Below are 16,814 nucleotides of genomic sequence, written 5' to 3' on the forward strand. Positions count from 1 at the left end.
ACATTAGGCTCTGTTGAACGAATCTGTCCTTTACTGATCAAAAAGGTCAACTAATGTAACTTGCAGATATATATGTATCAGACACAGTTTGATGCATTTTTATCCGTAATATCATGATAAGAATCCTTCTGGTCAAAAGTCACAATTTCTTTTCTTTTTTAATCTTAAGCGCTGTATAGGCTACTTTATTTGTTGTTTAGATCAAGAAGGTGAAGCGAAGAATCATGTAAGTAGTAATTTTATCATCATGTTATGAAAGAATTTCAAAAGAAATTTCATTAAAACTGAGCAAAAAATATATATCTTTTTGTCTTTAACAGATTTTCTTGCAGTGCTATTGAATAAATAATAACAATTTTAACGATATCTCTCAATTTTTCCGTTCAAACAGTACGTGGAAAAATAAATCACTTGTATTATGGCCTCAAGTAATGTACGTTTTTCATTTTATTTTATTTATACTTTGATAAAACACATGGAGGGCGTATTTATCTTTTTAGTTTATGCCTAGAATAAATAGTTCTAATATGATACCAAACAATCTAAATCTTAATGGAAGTATGAGTTTATGGCAAAAGTATTTAATGGGGGGCATGTATGTTAAAATAGAAAGAAAATAGTTTACTATTTTAAATTCTGCTATTTATTGTACCTAAATATAGCAAATACTTAAATATATTTAAATATTATCCTTTTATAAAACGTAGATTTCTAACATAAGGCCGAATCTGTTACATATATTGTCATTTATGTATTAAATTCATTGAAATTAATGTCAACTTATGATGGTTAATTAACGTAATTGTCTTATCTTTCTCAGTTCAAAAGTAATTATGAAATTATATTTTGACTTTTTTTTTTTTTTTTCATGCGAAGAAATATTCAGAAGTGTTAGATCATTAATTTCTAACTGCTTGTTTACTGCTAATAACAACGACTTTAAAAGTAAGCTATTGGTATATGTGTTACTTTTTCTTTGTTTTATTGAACAAAAAATAGTTTCAAGAATTCATTGCATTATCTTTGATTCTTTCTTTCTTTGCTAAATAATACTATATGTAGCATTTTCCCTCTGAATAACAACAACAAAAAATATTACTGCAAAAAATTAAATACTGCTATATTTTACATTTTTTATTCTTTAATTCTGAATATTTCAAGAAATTCGTTAGTTACCTGGAAATAATTGAAAAGTCAATTTACAGAACCAGTATCAAATCTATGCAATACTTTTTATTAGTTACCTACAGAAACTTTTCAGAAATAAAATAATAAAAAAAAAGGAAAATTGAACTGTTACAGTGTCTTCAAATTTATTTAAATAACTGTAATGAAACGTTAAAGTATTGAAAAGAACAGTACATATAAACAGAATATATTTGTGCATTTATTTAAAATATTTTCAGAAATACATATATTCTTCATGACTAAGAGGTTTAATTGCATTTATATAAGTATATTCGCCACCCAGACGGTACAGTGGTTAGGGAAACATACTAAGGTATAGAAGGGCCCAGGTTCGAATTCCAGAGAAGGCATGGATGTTTGTAAATGTATAGTGTCCGTGAGGCATGAAGGCACTCTAAATATAAGGCGAGCCTAAAGTCCTCTTAAGAGGTCGTTGGTAGGGAAAGCGGGATGGGAGACACTTGAACCTGCCCTCTCGGGGTACTCTCCATTAAAAATTGGAGGCGAAACTGAGCGAAGCAGTACTGTCACCTGTATGGTAGTCAAGGTTCTTTCCAACAACTGGAGTAAACTTGCTCTCCTTGCCGCGATTAATTTCATGGGCTTGTTCTGATGTTACTGTCAGACAAGTGAGATAAGTCACAACACAACACATTCATGTATATTCTGTTTATATTAGGATTTGAATTAACTATTTTTTCTTTTTTTTGTTCAGTCTTTAATTATAAAACTGACTTGAAATTTTATTTTTTAACTTCTACGTGCAACTTCATGTAAAGTACAGTGATTTTAGACAATTTATTTGATTTTTTATTAAAATATTCATTTTAAATGTATATTTTTAACCCAGAAAGACCTTAGCCCGAATGAGCTATTAGTCTGGAAACTGGATTTTGCGTTGTTCATTGTAAACGGCTCTATCACTTTTTAAATTCTTGCCACAAAGTATTATCGCCCTGTATTATTTTTTAAAGAAATTAAGTAATGAGAAATCTGCAAGTATATCTGATGTATGTATGAATCTGCATGTATGTAATAATGAGAAATCTGCATATAAATAATGAGTAATCTGCATGCCATTAAATTTTGAATAATGTAATCCTCCATCCTTACATGCTCATCTAGAAGGCGGAAGTTTGAATTACGAATTTTATAATTCATATTTTGAAACACTTTAATGAACTTTTGATTAATATACTCATCGATTTAGAAATGAGCAGTGGTAGGGAATGAAACATTTTCATCTCCAGCGCGCGAGACTGTACGTAAAGATGCTGTGTTTTTAAATATTTTGTGATTCTGCTGTTGAGTTTTATGTGGCATAAGTGAGAAGAATATAATATTTAATTAATAAATTTAACATACAAACGTTAATAATAAAAAGACAAAAAAGTTTTGCAAACCATCTTATTAAGAACACTGAACACTGATATGATGCAATGAGAAAAGGCTTATAAAAATAGGAAAATGTATGCGAACATGATATGATGAATTGAGAAAAGACAGAAAAAAAAAAAAAAAAAAATGTATGCCAAACACATAACACTGCATCGGAAATTCTAAACATATGTTGCTATGCTGCGTTAAAATTTTTTTTGTTATTTTGCTGTTGCATTGTATGTGGCGTAAGTGAGAAGAAAATGATACTCAATAATAAAGCTAAAAAGACAAAAATAAATGGGTTAATAGAAGTGAGTGCAACAGAAGATTGGTAGACTGCGTGCTCAAGAGAACAAAGTGACTGTTAAAATCTGAATCCTTTCAGATTTTCCTTTTTTGTCTTATTTCCCCTTCTTTCTCTCTTTTATTTAATTATGCAGCTTTCTTATGGTTATTTGCTTGGATAAATTAATAGTCTTCATTGACATTTACAGAATGTTTTTTTGCATACAATAAATATTACTATCTTTTTACCACTGCAATATAATTTTTGTAAATATCGTTCTCTATCTCATAAGTTGCTGAAAAATTTCTAGCCGCTGGAATTAGAAGAAAGAGATATGAATAGAAGAAAAAAGAAGCTAATGTTAAATCCAGAAGTTTCTTCTACAGCATACACTTCTTTCTTAACTGATAACTAGCAGCTAATCTCCTTCTGTGTGAGGTTATGCTCTGGAAACAAAAATGTAAGCAAGAAATCATCAGGATAGACTTAGCCAACTTTTATGAATAACTGAAAACATTAAACGAAATCTCTGAAAATCGCAAATAGATGAGACAATAAATATTTCTATTTGCAGTATGAACAAATTCTATGATTTAACTTCAGCATTTTAACTATCTTTTATTTTAACTATTTTTATAAGATTAATTTAAACCACTGATTTATGAAGATCGAGCTTAAACCAGAATAATTCTGCTTAAATAACAGCCCAAAAACTGCAGCAAAGTATCATAAGCTCAGAAGAATTAAAGACAGTAATTTAGAGGTCATCCATATATCTTAAAGCGTTATTCGGGAAATTCCCGATTTTGCTTCTAACGTATGTAGGAAAATAATAATGAGGAGGACTCAAGGAGTTGATAAGTGAAATCCTCTTATTAACTTGATAAAGTGACAAGGGAAAAACAGGAAATCTGATAAAGTTGACTTAATTGTCGTTAATAAAAACTATCATAAATTTTTTTGTTTTTGTAATTTCAGTCGCAGATTTGGTGGGGAATGGTATTAAATTTTATGCCTTCTCAAAATCATAAACACGAGTATCATTATTATGATCATTGAAGTTTTCAGTGTAAGAAACTGAATGACGACATGCAATTCAAATATTCTGTTTTTGAGCCATTAAAAGTACAAAGATAAAAAACAATCATTTCCCGGCTTACTTGGTGCGGATTAATTAGGCCTCGTGTGAGAGAAAAGTTACGTTTATTTATAGCAGAACGAATGGACACATTACTGTAACGAAACATCAGAATAAAGTAAAAGTTTTACTGGGAATGAAAACAAAAAGTTTGAAAGCTTTCATATTACGCGTTTTTTTTTTTTTTTTCTTTCATTTACACATACACGTTTCAAAAGCATTTGATCTAATTTCCCTTTGGGCTAAAAATATTTAAAAACAGGATATCTTTAGAATTTCCGATAGACAGTCTCGCGCGCTGGAGATAAAAATGTTTTATTAAGTAGAGTCTTTCCGTTGCTCCCTTTGAAATCGTTGAGTTTGCTAATCAAAAATTAGCAAAAGTTTTACAATATATGAAATAGACCAACAAAACAAATTCCAAATTCGGGCTTCCAGGTGCCCATATTCGGGTGGAGCATTACGGTATTCGGAATTTGATGACTCTAGGAACGTTGTTTTCGAGAATGCGAGAAACATACATACATTCATGCAGATTCTTCATTATTTAATTTCTTTAAATATAATACAGGGCTCTAATATTTGGTGGCAACGATTTGAAAAGTGAAACCGACATTTATAGTGAAACGACGCAAAATGCTGTTTCGAGACTAATAGCCATTCTGGGCTAATAATGCCCCTTCGGACTAAAAAGAGAGAGAAAGAAAATGAGTGGGATAAAGTAGTTACAGAAGCTGATGTCCGTTATTTAAAAACTGTTTTTATCGTCAACATTAAGTAATTTAATTATATGTAATCTGGAATGTGTAAACAGGGTTAAATCATCCATTAACAATACACTGTTTAAATGGTAAAATAAGCTGAGCGATTTATCTTCTGTTTACCATCACTGTTTAGTTTAGTTTAGTTTAGTGACGGAGGACGTGGGCACCACCTCTTTACCATTATGGTTAATTCATCACTGTCGTGATTTAAGCAGAATGGATGCAAAAAGGTGGATTGTTAATTCTGCTGAGAAAATAAGTGTCAAGTGCACATGGCATTGAATGTGGCGTATCATAGCTGCGAGGAATCTATAAAAAGAAAATATGCCATAAAATAATTTAAGATACTTAAAAATAATTTAAAACAGTTATACAACGGAAGTGTAATCCATACTAAAGCTAAACAGTTATATATATATATATATATATATATATTTATAACAGTTTTAAACTTAAATAACTTTAACAGTTTTATATATACTTTATGAATATCTTTTATTTTCTAACCCTGATTATTGAAAAGAATTTTGTATTATTCGAAAGAAAAATTATTCGAAAGTTGTTAAAAAGTTACGTTAAAATATTGGATTCGATATGATGTTGTTAAAAAGTTACGTTAAAATATTGGAAGAGTTTTGGGCGTATATTTCAACTTATATTATACTTAGTTTGGCTCATATTTCAAATAAGAGGCCATTTATTTCGAGGGGAATCAGACACAAGTCACTCTTTTTTAGGATTAAGCTTCTTTGTTACTGAACAAGAATTTATAACCTTCAAAATTGATATAATTTTATTTTTAGTTTACTTCCTTTTCATAAAAACTATCTCTTGAGAAAAAGGCTGCTTTTACGATGAGGTTTTTAAGAAAAATTGGCTCGTATTCATGTTAAAGAGGCTAAGAATCGCATTTACACTAGAATAATTGATAAAAACAGTTTTTTAAAGATTAGTTAGCTGCTGTTGAGGTTATATCAGAATTTAACTTGTTTTTGCTGCTTTCCCTTGCTGTCATATGATTTGTTTATTGATAGCTATAGGAAGCGAAAATTTTAATTCTGTTTTGTTAATTAAAATTAATGAGTTCAGGTGTCTGACTACAGCAAATGAACTTTTAATTTCCTGGCAGCTCCTAACTTCAGCTTTTCGAAATGATCAGCAAAGAGTTATTCTCTTTTATAACTCTAGTTATGTTTATTCCATAATTTAAAACAAATTTGCTTTACTTTTATTTAGCTGTTCAGTTATTTATTATTAGGAGATAACTTAAAATAAAAGGAGCGTAGCCCAAAGAAAACTGTCTTTTAGTTGAATTAGTTTAGTAAAAGTTGCAACTGGAAGGTGTAAGGATTATGCTAATTTTATTAACAGTTAAATTTTGAGTTGAACTTCCTTTCCTATCGTTTCTTAACTTCAATTTACCACTTCCGGCCAGAACGTAGTTTTAGAATCACGTCTGGATACTAATGAGGAAGAGCTGTATTTAACCGTGAAGTTCTACTGTCTGAGAGAGAGAGATACCAGAGATTCTGGTTAGCACGCGTCCGCCTTTTAAGGCTACTCTCTCTTAAGCTATTGTTACACTCGGTCGTACTTTAGGCTTTCGCAAGTCAATTAGCGTTAAGGGGCCAACTCCGTTAGAATCTTGATAGCTTCGGCTATATCTCTTTAGTTAAGATTAATTTAGTTGAATTCTTAGTCTCTTAACTTCAAGCTCGAGTGTCGGCTTTATTATACAACTTCAAGAAGGAGTTCTGTTAACTTTAGTTGGAATAATAAAGGGTTATTTTACCCTTCTATCTTGTTGTTTCCTGTCACTCGAACTCAAGCGATTATTCGCTTATCAGTTATTAAGATTTCTCTCATTCATCGGTTAACTTAGAATTACACAATGGGAATCCTACAAAAGTTAAAATGGCTTTTTTATTGTTTAGACTGGTTAAACAGCTAAGAAATTGATCGAAAAGTCACGAGTTTATTCATATAGTCAAGTTATGTAACACAATAAATTAAGTAGTCTAAATCAGGGTTCCTTAAAATTTTTTAGTCGCGACCCCTTTTTATCACTGAGATTTTTTCGTGACCCCTAGAACCCCATAATATTTACAAAAATTTTGTAGGACCCCATAAGTATTGCGCAAAGCCGGCACACGCGTGAGTGAAACTGTCAATTTTTTCATTTGTACTGTAATATACTATAGTAGTTTTAGGTCATTAACTTTAATTTCTAATTTTAAGACATAGAACAACGTGAAAATTTGAAATAAGTAACAGACGAAATGGCAGCGTCATGTGCAAAGCAAAGAAAATGAACGTTTAGGCGTCGAAATGCGTTTATGCGTAAAAAGAATGCATCATCGAAACGTTTTCGTTTTTTTTTTTTTTTTTTTTTTTTCTTTGTCTGTATTGTCTTATCTTTATCTATTTTCAGATACATTGTGTAAAAATATTTGGTAATTGTAAAATTATTATAATAAGAAATATCAAAATTGCTAAAATTTTTGGTGAATCCCTGCTGCAGGTCCCGAGACCCCCTTGAGGGTCGCGACGCACAGTTTAAGAAACCCTGGTCTAAATGAAAGAACGCAGTATGATTTTTATCATTTTGAGCGATTTTATTTATACTCGTAATATTATTTTCATACCTCTCACTAATTTTGCTCTGATTCAAATCTGTCCAGGGAAATCAGTTGGTTATTGCTTGTATTCGCAATCGTAGTTACATCCAGTGCTGATGACGAAGCATCCACATGTTCCAGGAATCAGAAAACTTGTGCGCTGTTGGACATAGCTGCAGATTTGATTTCAAAAGCGAAAGAAAGTTACATCCAAGGTAAAATTTTGTCTTTTCTAATTCAAAGCACCAAATTTATATGAATAATAAGCACAGATGCATTCGCATACTTACATACATTATTTATAATTTCATTATGAACCCATGGCCTTGGACCCAATAAGATCCAAGGCCAAAAGGAAACGTTCCAAGCTAATTTCTATTTAGAAAGTTTATCTATTTTATACAAATGTAGCACCTGCAACAGTAGCTCGGCAACAGTATCTGTTGCCAAGAAAACGTCACATATAATGAACCTGCTTTTAATAAAAAAAAATCCTATTTAGGAGGTTGTGTAACATTTTACTTTTGTAAAGTAAAACAATAGAAACCCATAGACAATTCTAGAATAATCTATTCCCTAATCCTCCCATATGTCACTCTAATGTCATTGTATGAATAGTTATTATACAAAATTGGTTTGAAGGAATGTTATCTGTGAATGAGGGAAGTGATGATGAGAAATAAACTGAGGGATCGGACCACTGTCCTGTTTACAGAATACCTATAATGTACAAAGCAAATATCTGAAAAAGATAATTTTTTCATGGCTATTTTAATTTTTCTAAATAGTACTGTAACTCCATTAGCAAAAAGGCATACATCTGCTTAGAGAAAATATCAAAATAAAAAATAAATAATTTTAAAGGTCATTTTTAAAGCCTTTTTTAGCGAAATTAATTACGACAAGCCATTTTTTTAGCCTGCATATGAAACGTCGAACTTATGAATGATGGGATGAAATGGAGAATTTTTGGTAGATTAAACTCAGGCCAATTATAAGCGCAGTTGGCTACAGAGCTCAACGTGACGCACAGTGTCGTCTTTAGTTTGTGGAAACAATTTCAGAACACTATATCCCTATGGAGAAGACCTGGACAAGCTCGACCAAACTCTACAACGACGAATGAGAATCGTTAGTTAGGACTGCTAGAGCTTCACAACTCTCATGGGATCTGCATGCTCTCACTGGAACCCGAGTTCAACGGTCTGCAGTTGCTTGAAGGTTTCATGAGCTACGGCTGTATACCATAAAACCCGCTATGCTATCCTTATCCCACTCACTGCAGCACACAAGAGATTGCACTTCGTATGTTGCAGACAATATGTGCCTTAGGCCAGACCTTCAGTGGAGCATGTCCGTTTTACAGATGAGCCGAGATTCATCCCGGACACTGATCCTTGGCGTACTTGTATCCGAAAAGAGCCTAGAACACGTTACTCTTCCTTCTTCATCAGGGAAAAGAATGATTACAGTGGTGGAGGTGTAATGGTTTGGGCAGGCATTATGCAGGACAACGGTATTTCCCTGGATGTGTTTGATTCCTAACTGCTGTGAGGTATGGAAAGGAAATCTGGAAGCCCTATATTCGACTTTTCAGAAGCGCAGTAGATCCTCGGTTCCTGTTAATGGACGACAGCGCTCGTCCGCACAGGGCTCAGCTGGAAAATGATAACCTGAAAAGTGAGAATATTCGGTGCTTCGATTGGTCAGCTAGATATCCTGACCTTAACCCTATATAGCATGTCTGAGACGCTCTTAAAATGAGCAATTTCATCTCACCATATGCAAGAACCATCCCGGAGTTGAAGACTGCTTTGCTGCTGAAGAAGTGAGTGCGACTGCCATAGAGATTCCTCAAGAGCCTCCTGTATAGTATGCCGTCACGCTGTGGAACCTGTCTGGCTGTGAGAGGGAACAACCTCATATTAGAATCACTTTCAGTTCGATATCAGAACGGGTAGTTTGGACATGTCGGCACTATGAGCTTTAATCATCATCATGCGTACATAAAATGGCTTTTGAATGGCATATCTCTTTCTCTGCCCATTTATTCCAATTTCATTAAAATCCGACAAGTAAATTTTTAGAAATTCGACATAATGTGCAAATTCTCTTAATTTTGTGCACGAGTGAGACTTTTCTATAAGAACAGAAGAAAATAAAATATGAAAATGCCATCTGAAATGTTTACATGATCGTAATACAGCAGTTCAGATTCGAACTAATATTATGACACTCTGAAATGGCAGCTTTAAATTATGATTCCTTCTCTAAATATAATTTGAAGAACATTGTGTACTAATACGAAAGCTTAAAAATATTACATAATTTTTGAATTTAACCTGTCTGCATATAAAAGAATTTATTATAATGGATTTTTGTATTTCCAGAAGATAATAATGGCCATTCCTGTAAGCTAACTGAAAAGCCGATTGATTGCTATGACCTTCGAATGAAAGGTCACAACATTAGTGGACTGTATATAATATGGCCCCGATGCCGCACCTCAACTTGCAAATCTCTGGAAGTATACTGCGATATGGAAACAGATGGAGGAGGATGGATAGTATGCTTATTTTTGTATTTTTCAGTTGTAATTCAATTTATATACAGAATAGCCTTCTTAAATATCGACTGAAATTGATCATCCTTAGATTTTTAATACACTTTCCACCAGAAAGACAACTCTTTTAGGTGAGAGATACATAATATTGTAATTCTCAAATAAAAGGATCTATTGGGTTATTTAAATTAAATCAGTTAAAACGTAGTTTTATTTAAAATTAAATTTAAAAATATTAAAGCTTTTAAACATGTTTTCGTATTTTTAAATGCAGAACTTTTATGTAAACGAAAGTCATGAAGATTTACAGATTCTTTTATCTATACAGTAGATATGTCCTCCGACGTGTGCTATTCAGACTTTCCTTTTAATCCGACCTGGAGGACGGGGAAAAAAATAAAAATATAAAGTCACAAGTTGTTGAGTATACATCAGCAGCGTAGTAAGTAAGCAGCGTTCGAGCTTCATTTTTTATGTAGATTCTATTAGCGTGAGTCACTACACTGCAGTCAATATTAACAATATTGTATTTTAGAAGCACTTGTTTAATTTTTACAACAAATAGAAATACTTAGAATAGACTTAGTATTAAATAATAAAGTCTGTTATACTACGTACCTAGTCAATAAGATTTAAATCCATTAAAACACATTTGTTTTACTAAATATCATCAATTAAAGAGCTTTACAATCTATAATCATAATTAATAACTTAATGAATTTTTCTTATGTTTAGAATCAAATTAATACATTTGAATAAGATGGTTTTACATATTTTAAACAAGATTAAGAATTAGATCGTGACTTTGATATTTTTCAAGATTTGTTTAATACGAGCAAATGATTTACTATAAATAATCTCCTAATTACGAAATTCAACCATAGAATACTCTATATGAATACTTTTTCTGATATATTTTGCTATTGACTATATTATAGCAATCTAGCACAGTATTAGTCTCAATGTTAATTTACTGTATTTGTCTCAAGCATTTAAGTTTAATAATTGTTTCCATAAAAAACTCTATACAAATACACCTTTTATCAGAGAAACATTTCTTTCCATCTGGAACAGCTTTCTGCGAAAGTAGGAAATGAGCACAAATATAGTCCCTGATTTCAAAAAGTCATAAAATAAAGTTACTTGAATAAGTTATTAAATGAGAGGCAGTGACATCGGAAAGAACATTCATTCTGCAGCAACAAAGATGATACATATTACAATTTGCGAAAGTAAGAGTGTTACTAACGAGCAGCATGTGTTCAAGCGAAACTTTGACATTGATTCACCTACATATAAATCCATTTAAAAGCGCATATAACACTTAGTGAGACAGTTTGCAATTGTGATCAAAAAAAAGGCCATTCTGGCCTACCTTCCACCCCGGAAGAATTGGGGATCGGACATTTTCTGTGCAGTTTCGGAAGCCTATAAACGCTGTTTTGAATTCTATAATACTGGATAGATAGATACATTTTACAACGTTAGGCTGGAGCTGGATTACCGCATCGTTGTTTCTCGAGTAACATGTGGAAGGCCGAAACCTTAGTGACTCAAATCAATATCCTAAAACCTTAGGAAATGTCTTAGCGACTAGAAGCGACTTTCTTAGTGACTACTGAAAGGGCAGGGAGTCCTTTCAGCATTTAAGCTATACTATGTAAAGAAATTCTTTATTCTCATTATTCTTTATTCTCTTTTTCTTATTTTTATTAGTTCACGTTTAAGTTTCTAACCAGTTATTTTATGTTAATTTTCTTTCATATCGCTCTCATTTCCATTTTCCTGCCAGAATGTAAATTTCTAGCTCGCATGATTTTAAAATCAGGTGGAAAGAAGAGACTATTTATTATTATTAGGAAGTATAAGTATACTTATTAAGGAAAGTTTTACGGGGTAGAATTAGAGCGTGTTCTGCCTGCTTGAAGGCCATCTTGCTAATTTAATTAACAGTATTCTGCGGCGTTGTGTTATTCTCGCGACATAGATTAAGCTTATTTTGCCGAACATAGGTCAGAGACAGCTTAAGCTTTATTCTAAGTGTGCAGCCGTTAGTTTAACTTACTTATCATAGTTTTAAATCATCGATTACCTTTTATTCAAGCCATAACTGTTGGCTTATGTAAGCACGAGTTGGGGGTCGTCTGTTAAACTTTTATTTGATTCAAATAAAAGGGTCCTTTACACCCTTTCACTGTTTCTTTGGTACATACAAGACTAGCAATAATTAACCGCTCGTTTTTACAAGAATTCGTCTGATTTATGTTACCCAAGAAGACCAAACTTTATAGTTCAATTATATTGAATATATTTTAATGAAACGTAGCTGAAATCAATGATTTTTACTTAGATTCAAAACTAACACAAATTAATTTCTGATAGCAAACTTCTACAGATTATTTATTTATTTTTTGTTGTTGTTATAAGGCATTTCTTTTTTGTTAATTTTTGTTGCACACAAAATTTAGATTTTCATTTAAACTGCATATATTTAATTTTAGGAGTTATCTTGTTTTTTTTTTTTTTTTTTTTTTTTTTTTTTTTTACTTTTTATAGGTTATACAAAGGAGAGGAAGTACCTGGAGCTCCCCAGATTCGTTTTACGGAGATTGGGAAGAATATAAAAGAGGATTTGGAAACATCAGCTATGATTTTTGGCTAGGTAAAGATTTTCACATTTCTATTCCAGTTATCTATTTTTATATGGAACACATTCAATGCATAAGAAAAAGATTGTAAGATCTAGCTTAAATGAGTCTTTTATGTACATCTATGTGAACAACGTGTTATCGACTTTGACCCCTCTTCAAAATAAAATTCAGTGGAAGTATAAAAGCTAAAATAAAATATGTTTATTGTTTATTTAAGACAATAAACTTTTTATGGGTTTCAAGTAAGTGCCGCTTCCAATTGTTCACTTTTACTCCAACTCTAATTAATTCTTTACATCATTGTAGATGGTGTAAGGGATCATGGTAAAGCATCGAGGTCTATCTGAGGGATAGTGAGTATCTTAAGGAAGGGATGCCTTCGTGGAGGACTTTCTAAGGGAAACTGGCCTGTATATACAGATTAAATATGGAGAAAAACACGAAAACGCCAATGAAAGCCAGTCCGTTTGCGGGATTCGAACCTCGGAGCGAACTACTAGTGTTCAGCGACTTTGCCGCTCGGCCGCTGGTGAGCCACATAAATGTAGAAAGCTTAAATATGGAAAAAGGACATTTTTGGAAGTTTCGTGTACGAATGATAGTGGATGAAAAAATCGTCATACATATACACACAGGCAAACCCACAGACAGATACATATAATTATAAAAATAGTCAAAGATTTTATTGGGGACCGTAATTCGTGGTTTATTCACTAAAAACCTTTTTGTACTCAAAACGTTACCTCTCTTACCTGTGTATATAGGTTGACGGAAGGTTAAAAGAAAAGTATATCCAGTATTTCTAATGTCCATAGAAGTAAAAAAATATCAATTGTGAAAATAAAGAAAATCATTAACGTTTTATATCCAAAATAATTCCTTTCCGAAGAAAAAATGGAGATTTTATTGGTGTTCAGGAAGAAGTGAGTTATATTGGATTCACACTATCAAATACACCTTCATACATTTTGGAAATAAAAAATGATGCACTTATTATATTTTTCAGAAGTATGACTCAGACAGCGAAAGGAATCCATTCCTAGATGCTGTTCTTTATGAGATATGCTATTTTCCATAGATTATTATGAGAATTCGTTTCCAGACCGAATTCAAAATTGCAAAATATTGTCAAAATTTCAAAGAATTTTAAAAATCAACACTTTTGTTAGAAATGTTAATAATTTACTAATTTATCAATTACAATTTTTTTTCAAACATTATATGTAAACATTATATGAATATGTAAGAAAAATTTTTAAAATACGAGGGCTATCCAGAAAGTAGATTACGTTTTGGAATAAAAAAATAAACAAAGTATAGGAAACAAATTTTATTATATACAGATGAAAGCCACACTCAAATACTACTTTTCTACATAGTCACCATACAAATTAAGGCATTTATCGTAGCGATGTACGAGCTTGGAAATTCCTTCGTCGAAAAATTCGGCCGCCTGCGCCTTCAACCACTTCGTTACCTCTTCTTGCAGCTGTGCGTCGTCATCAAAACGCTGCATAGCCAGCCACTTCTTCATTGCTGGGAATAGGTGGAAGTCGCTCGGTGCCAGGTCGGGACTGTACGGCGGATGAGGAAACAACTCCCACTTAAAAGATTCAAGAACTTTACGAGTGACATTTGCCGTGTGGGGCCGGGCGTTGTCGTGAATCAACAAGATCTTAGAGCTCAACATTCCTCTGCGCTTGTTTTGAATTGCTCTTCTGAGTTTTTGGAGAGTTTGGCAATACCTTTGAGAGTTTATTGTAGTGCCTCTTTCCAGGAAGTCCACCAAAATTACACCTTTTCTGTCCCAAAAAACAGTCGCCATCATCTTCCTTGCCGACATTGTTTGCATGCATTTCTTGGGTTTTTGGGGAGAACTTGTGTGCCCCCACTGCATTGATTGCAATTTCGTTTCACAGTTCACATGTTTCACCCATGTTTCGTCACCAGTAACGATGCGATCGAGTAAAGAGTCACCATCCTTATGGTAAGCGTCCAAAAAGTTCAACGCTGCAGCCATTCGCTGATTTTTATGGTCCTCTGTCAAGATTTTTGGAATCCATCTTGCACAAAACTTGTGGTAACCAAGCTTTTCGCTGATGATTTCGTGCAACAAACTTCGCGAAATTTGTGGAAAACTCAAAGAAAGTTCCGTTATTGTGAAATTTCGATTTTCACGGACTTTAGCATCGACTTTTTCGAGAAGTTCGGCGGTCACTATGCTGGGTCTCCCACTTCGATCTTCGTCGTGAACATTGGTTCGGCCATTTTGAAATCTTATGACCCACTGACGCACTCCACCTTCAGTGATAATGTTGTCCCCATACACTTCACGAAGCTGTCGATAGATTTCTATCGGTTTACAGTTTTTTGCAGTCAGAAAGCTTATTACTGAGCGCACCTCGCAGCTCGCGGGATTTTCAATTAACGCAGACATTTCAAACCGTCACAGTATCTGAACGGAGCACAGCACTAACCTCTCACTAGCACGGCTAGATGCAGACTGAGCTGCGCAACGCTCTGACCCCAAGATGGCTGCGCTAGCCCCGCCCCTAGCGGACACAGACGGAAACGTAATCTACTTCCTGGATGGCCCTCGTATGTAAAAGATAAATTATAGTTTGCATTAGCAGTGTAAATTAATTTCGCTTCTCTATTCTAAAAATAGCAATCTCTATTTGCACTGCGTCATTTCGAGATTAACGCTTGTCATATGACTCTTACATGATGGAAATGGGGCTAAAACACAAACAGCCAAAAATAGTTTTACAGCAGTACTAATTATGCAATCAAAATGAATTCAGAACCAAAACTAACTCCGTCTGAATTAAGATTTCACCCTCAACATAATACACTTGTTGGCTACTTTTCGGCCTACCTGGACTGCTGTCTGCTGCTTCCTTCTTGCTGCAAAGTTATCAAAAATGTAAACGTCTTGAAATAGGCCTAAATAATGTGCCAAGTTGTTTGTGAGCGCAATATGTTTATTGTAAATAAATTAAAGTTTTAATGGGCCTCGGCTGCCAGTCTCCTATTCATTATGGATCAACACTTCTACACGCCATCAAAATTCCTGCTGTTTATTACTTCTAAATTTGTTTCTATTACATGTCTGTCTTCGAGTGTCATCTTTCTAACTATGCAGTAAAGCCTCTTCAAGTTATAATGTAGAGACCCAATGTCAATCCGTTGAGCTTTCTTTCACCAAGTCATCTTATTATATATAACTATACAGTCTCGAAGCTTTTTAGTTCTGTTTAATCTGAGTCACCTCAATCTTCCGCTAGAGACAGAAGACTCAACTTTCTTTTACATTCTCGTATGCTTTATCATTGGCCAATGAATAGTGATAATTCCATATGATTTGGGCTCGAGGCCAAGAGAACGAGCTGATTATACAGTTGGGTTTCATGATTTTCCCCGTATATATCTTTATTCTCGGATCTCCAGTGTTTCTCGGAAAATACGAAGCATTAATAAGGCATTCCTCAGGCAACTAGCTCCCTTGGATTTGCCACATTCAAATAACTTAAGCATCCTTGCATATCTGTTAGTTATCTTAACCAAGGTTTAAGAAATTATCTAAAATTTTCCATATTTTCTTAAAAACTCTCTTGAATTAAACCTCGGCATTGTTACTGAAATAATCAGCTACTTTGTTCAACTCAGCTTAATGAAGAGTGTAATTGCTTGGCTATGAACTTGATCTTTTCTCACTTCAAATTAAATAAATTTTCGCTTTATGTAACCTCGATCAATCACATTTTCGCTTCTTTTTAAGACTCTTGACGATAACTCTCTTAACTGAGTGCACGATACTTCAATACTTGGGTGTTATTCTGAGTTTCTACTGCTTTAGCAATACTTTCCAGAGATTCAAAGAGTTCATTACGCAGCGTGAGAATGAAAGGTGAATCCCAGAGAGAGATCTTAACTGTAGAAAAAGAAGAAAAGAGACACTTTCTCTATTGATAATTGCACTGGGCATAAAACCTTTATATACTCTTCACCCAAAAAAAAAAAAAAAAAAAAAAAAAAAAAAAAAAAAAAAAACCTTTTTTGGCTTCCGTTTGTTCTTTATCAAGTAGGGTTTGCAATTCAACAGATCGAATTTGGTTGCCTTAGAGCTGTTGGTCTTAGAAAGCGTTTTAGAAATCTTTTGGAACTGTAGGTGGTAGCCTTAGAAAATATTCACTGTACTAAGAAATATGCTTAACTGCCAGTTC

General features: G+C 33.2%; 1 protein-coding gene across 1 annotated transcript in view; it reads left to right on the forward strand.

Annotated features, from left to right (window-relative positions):
• The first annotated feature begins 416 nt into the window (after nucleotides 1-416).
• Nucleotides 417-16,814, forward strand: part of LOC118191711 (techylectin-5A-like) — a 28,846-nt gene continuing 12,448 nt past the window's right edge. The window contains exons 1-4 of the mRNA XM_035362546.2: nucleotides 417-433; nucleotides 7,438-7,589; nucleotides 9,765-9,940; nucleotides 12,494-12,599. Coding sequence (XP_035218437.1) covers nucleotides 432-433; nucleotides 7,438-7,589; nucleotides 9,765-9,940; nucleotides 12,494-12,599 — 436 coding nt within the window. The 5' untranslated portion in view covers nucleotides 417-431. The remainder of the gene's footprint in view (nucleotides 434-7,437; nucleotides 7,590-9,764; nucleotides 9,941-12,493; nucleotides 12,600-16,814) is intronic.

The sequence above is a fragment of the Stegodyphus dumicola genome, chromosome 10 (assembly GCF_044657685.1).
Source record: "Stegodyphus dumicola isolate Sdum_Otavi_A_Nest chromosome 10, ASM4465768v1".
NCBI classification, from domain to species: domain Eukaryota; kingdom Metazoa; phylum Arthropoda; class Arachnida; order Araneae; family Eresidae; genus Stegodyphus; species Stegodyphus dumicola.